We start from the raw sequence: 5640 nt of genomic DNA on the forward strand, positions 1-5640 counted from the left end.
CCATGCAAGAAGATGGTTGTTTATTGCTAGCACCTAAAGTCTATCTGCCAGTTTGTCTCTGACTTCCTGACATGCACAGAGCAGGACAATCTGTTCATGCCAAAGAATTACTGCACCCTTTAAAAATGAAAAAAAATATTCCATATATCTTGCCATTAAAGTGAAACAATTCTAAGTTTCAGGATTGGCAGAGTCACTTGGAAGGCCATAATGGGCATGCATCCTAGATGAATTTATCAACATAAGAATCCTTCACTCTATGATTACTTCCCCATTTTCTTACAGGTGCTTTAAAAATCCTATCAAGTTATGTCTTAGGTCTGCTTGGGAGGGAACCTGATTTAAGTAGCTAAGTAGATTCACTAATCTTACATAAATAACACTTTGATTTGATGACTCCTGACATCAACCAGAAAAGTGTGCATTTTATTTGCAAAGTTTATGGGAAACAAAAGATATTCTTTCTTATGTCAAAGTGATTTTGATAGGAAACATAAAGTATTATTTATGAATAATGCTGCTATCTTTTAGAATAACACATATCTTGATAGATCCATATTTCCCACAGTACTAAAAACAATAAGTGCTTTGTAGAAGTAATAGAAATTTGTTCAATGAGGTAGTAGGTGCCATGCGTAGTCTGGCCTGGACAGTGGGTTGAACGTCATATGCTTAAATAAAGATGTCCAAGAGGCAGACCAATGTATAGGTGTAGAATTACAAAACAGTTCAGGTCAGCAGAATCTGACATAATTTTTCTGCTTGCTTAATCTTTTTATGGCTATCTGAATATCTTTGTTCCTTAATGTATAGATTATAGGATTCAAGACAGGGGTGAGAGCAAAGTCAGCAATGAACAGGTACTTGTCAACTGATGATGTGGGGAAAGGCCACACGTAGAGAAACATACATGGAGTGAAAAAAAGAACCACCACAGTGATGTGAGCTGATAACGTGACAAGAGCCTTGGACAAGTCCCCAGAGGAACGTTTCCAGACAGTGACCAAAATGAAGGCATAGGAAAGGAGGAGCAGGAAGAAGGTGATCAGGCTCATGAATCCACTGTTGGCAGCAACGACAAACTCAAACTTGTCTGCATCTGAGCATGCGAGCTGTATGACCCTGGGGAAGTCACAGTAAAAGCTGTCTATTGTATTAGGACCACAAAAAGACAAGTTCATAACAAAAGAAAACTGAGACATAGCGTGGATCACTCCTGTTACCCAGCCAATGACTACAAATAAAATACATCTTTTAGGGCTCATAATGTTCAAGTAGTGAAGAGGCTTACAGATGGCTGCATATCTGTCAAATGCCATGGCTATGAGCAGCACCATCTCCACTCCTCCTATAATGTGGATGAAGCATATCTGTGCCATACAGCTTTGGAAAGAAATTGCTTTGTATTCATTCAAAAGATCTAAGATCATTTTAGGAACTGTGGTGGAGGAAAGTCCCACATCAATGAGGGACAGGTTGGCCAGCAGGAAGTACATAGGAGAATGTAAGTGAGAATCAGCAATCACCAAGAAGACAATGAAGAGATTTCCCAGGATGATCCCTAAGTAGAGCAAGGAGAACATCACTGTGAGAATAGCTTTAGTTTCCCAAGAACCTGAGAGTCCCAGCAGCACAAGCTTGGAAACCATAGAGCCATTTAGTCCGTCCATTGACTTGGGCAGAAGAGCTGGTTTTAAACATCTGTGGATAAAAACTAGGGAACAGTCAGAATCAGTGATAAAATGTGTACTCATCATTAGTCCTACTAATTTATTTCTATGGGTTACAAACATGAGAGTTAGAAAGCACTGAACTTGATAACAACAGAAGGAAATAGAAAAATTATGATAGACCACATAAAAAGAGAAAGAGCATGATGTATATCAGATGAATGCAAATGGGGCAAATGGGTTATTCTCCTTTTTATCCTATGAGCAGACTTTTTGTCTGTTTTTGTTTTTCCTTTCAAGGATTTCTACACATTGCTCCGCAACCGCCTTCACTTTCTAAGTGTTCTCATAATCTCAGGTGACAATATTTTCAGGTTAATGGTTTGTAACAACTCACAAATTATCCTTAGCTGAATTTCTTACTTTACTCTCCAATGTTTTCAGGCCAACCCTGTTTAATACATTTCACCCTGTTTTGCTTTTGTGTGAGTCTTGTTTTTATTTGAATAACTTACCATGGGGGCCTGAGGCATAGATTGAGATTCATAATATTTAACTCATGACTCATCATAATGAATACAAGGACTTACATATTCAATACTTTGTTGCCTACAAAGATGGAATGCCAATTAGAATGTAAAACGTGATAATTAAGAAATGCCTTTTGTTTTTTTGGTACTAGGGATTGAACTCAGGGGATTTTCCTACTGAGCCACATTTTTTGTATTTTATTTAGAGACAGGGTCTTACTGAGTTGCTTAGTGCCTTGCCTTTTCCTGAGGTTGGCTTTGAACTCATGATTCTTCTGTCTCAGCCTCCTGAGGCACTGGGATTACAGGCATGCAATACCGTGCCAGCAAGGAGTACTAATTTTAATAGATAGCATTTATTGAATGGTTTTCAGGCAAGGCAATAGACTTGGCACATTATCAGACTTAATACACAAAATTCCCTCTACTATTTTATTTAATAAATGAAGAAACTTAGTTTCAGAGGATGAAGTGTCAACCATGATTTGAATCCAGACCTCAGTAGATAGAAATCTCATTCCTAACCACAGAACTCTGCCTTTTATGGCCAGCACCCTCAAGTATATATTATGCATATTTCCCAAACATCATTCAGTTAAACTTCATTTGACTTTTACTTTCCTTAAACTATTAATGTAGTGGACTACTTCTAAAAATGAGTCTTTTAATAATTCTATGTCCCCTTCCAAGTCTTCCTTTTCTCTTTTACTTTCATTGGGAAAGTTATCTTTACTTTTCCTTCATTCAACTGTAACACTTTGTTTCTATAGATTTTTTTTAGAGAGAGAAATTATAATCCTTAGTATTCTATGTAATATGATTTTTCAATCTTATTTTTCTTGAAATTCCTGCAGGATTTGATACTTTTATCATGGCCTTATTGCTGTGACTTTTCCTATCTTTGGCTTCTTGACTTCTATAAAGTCATTTTCCTTCTACTTCTTACTAACAGAAATTCCATTTTTTTTCAGGTAGTAAGTTGAAATCTATAAATTTTAGGCAAAATACCTCTACTCCAGATCAAGATGCATTATTTTTCTAAATTTATTGTATTAATTCTATTCATTTCAGCCTTAAGTTTGTTCAAGAAGGTGCCTGTGACTCAGTACTGTTCAATGAGATTTAAACCAATGTCTTCTCTAGAGAACTTCTCTTCTTAAATGAAAGGATACACCTTCATGTAGAGAAGGTTTTTTTCCATGTACTTAATGTGATGTTTAAATGTGAAGGAACCACAAAATTCTAAAATACATAAACTAAATCAATAGCAAGGAGTTAGAAGAGGCCTAGGACCCAAAGCCATATTGTACCACTTGTCTGGAACCAACAATGGTCCCTCCAGATTTTTTGTAATGTAAAAAAATCTCCAATTTTTTTTGTTACACTATGAATTTTCTGTAAATTGCAGCTGAATGCAATTCTAGTATTTCTATGACAGCTCTTTCCTAATTATTTTCTATATTTCCAACTTCTTGTCTATATATTTTAATAAGACACTGATTATTTGTTCTCTGCTCATCTTTAATAATTGACATGACTCAGAGTTCTGACCCAACTGTCTCTTTTAAAATTCAATGCTGACTTATTTATTTAAGTTAGTATCTACATATTGATTTCTTTTTTAAGATTTGTTTTAATTAGTTATACATGACAGTAGAATGCACTATGATGTATATACAAAAAATGGAGTATAATCTCTCATTTTTCTAGTTGTACATGATGATGTAGACTCCCCCTGGTCATGTAGTCATATATGTACATAGGGTAATAATGTCTGATTCATTCTACTATCTTTCCTACCCCTATACCTCCTCCCTTCCCTTCATTCCCCTCTACCTATACTAACTCCATTCTTCCTTAATCCCTCCTCTCCTTATTGTGAGTTAGCATTTGCATATCAGAGAAAACAGGTTTTTAGGGATTGGCTTATTTCACTTAGTTTCACTGGAGAAAAGATAGCCTATTCAACAAATGGTGCTGGGAAAATTGGAAATTCACATGTAACAAAATGAAACTAAATCCCTATCTCTTACCCTGCACAAAACTCAACTCACAGTGGATCAAAGACTTAGGCACTAGAAAAGAGACCCTGCACCTAACAGAGAAAAAAAATAGGCCCAAATCTTCACCATGTCGGCCTAGGATCTGACTTACAAATTGACATCTAAGTTTAGCTTTATCCTTGAACTCCAAAGTCATGTGTCCAGAACTGTATGTGGCATACACAAATGAGAGCTTTACCTCCACCTTCAACTTAGCTGACTAAAATTGAACTCCTGGTCTCATCTACTGCATATCCAACTCCAATCTACTCATATCAACTCTAGTGAAACCTGACTTACTCCAATGCTTTAATAAATGTCATTACCATTCTTCCAGAAAGCCAGCCTAGGCACTTGTGTGCCACTGTTGTCACTTCTTCACTTTTCATGTCTGATTGCACACTTTTTTATTCTCAAATAGTTCTTAAATAAATTTTTTCTCTAAATTTTAATTACCATTTTAATATGCTTTAATTTTTCATATTTTCTCATCCTGATATCTAAAAGAGTATTTATTATATGATATCTTTATTTTCTTTTTTCTCCCAAGTCCAGAATCTTCTATACTCTGCTTCCAAGAATAACCATGTAAAGATCAACAATGGTCTTGTCATTTTGTAACTTAAAACCTTTGATGGTTCTAGCAAGGGAAAATTCTACATGATACCACACAAAACTCTGAGTGTAGAAAGCCTAGTTTGATTTCAGAGGGTATTTCCATAATGATGTTAGGAAACTTATATACCATGCAGTTGATGGGTAAACTTCAAAATTGATTTCTGATTAAAAATCTTAGTAAAATAGGAAGTGCTTAAAATATTTTATTCAGGATATTTTGGGGATTTTTAACCTGTAAGCTTCTGATTTTAGATGAAATATTAAAATTAAAACACAAGGAAGGAAGCCTGATAGCATTATGGTTCAATAATATGTTATAAATTAAGTAATTCCATTGAAAAGAAGATAGTGAAACTGTAATCATTACTTGTCAAATCACATAACTGTCTGCTTAAACATCATAAGACAATTAACTGGGAAATATTAAATTTAATGATTATTTAAATGAGTATTAACTCAGTAACAACCTGTTAAAATATAATAGAATGTTTTAAAGAAAACATGAAATGTATGCATTGTGTTGAAATAAATTATATATACTTACACTTTTTTTCTGATACACTTGAAATCCTAATAAGATGGAAATTCAAACCATGTTAATAAAAACAAGAAGATTCAAAGTTAATAAAAATACCAGTTCTCACCAAACTAATCCTAGGATTAAGTGCAGTGTTGAGCGACAGCTCAGTGGATATCTAATGGGACAATGCAAAGTGAACCAAAGTCCACGTTGAAATCAGGGAAATAATGAAAAGGAAACATAAAGAGAGTTAGAGGAGG

At 34.8% G+C, this 5640-nt stretch overlaps 1 protein-coding gene across 1 annotated transcript; it reads right to left on the minus strand.

Moving 5' to 3' along the window:
- Positions 1-734: 734 nt before the first annotated feature.
- LOC107137676 (olfactory receptor 4F21-like) lies at positions 735-1670 on the minus strand. Its single transcript, XM_015480137.1, has one exon. The coding sequence runs from the start codon at positions 1668-1670 to the stop codon at positions 735-737; it is 936 nt and encodes a 311-aa protein (XP_015335623.1).
- Positions 1671-5640: the final 3970 nt, after the last annotated feature.

Source organism: Marmota marmota, unplaced genomic scaffold (genome assembly GCF_001458135.2).
Source record: "Marmota marmota marmota unplaced genomic scaffold, marMar, whole genome shotgun sequence".
In the NCBI taxonomy this organism is placed as follows: domain Eukaryota; kingdom Metazoa; phylum Chordata; class Mammalia; order Rodentia; family Sciuridae; genus Marmota; species Marmota marmota.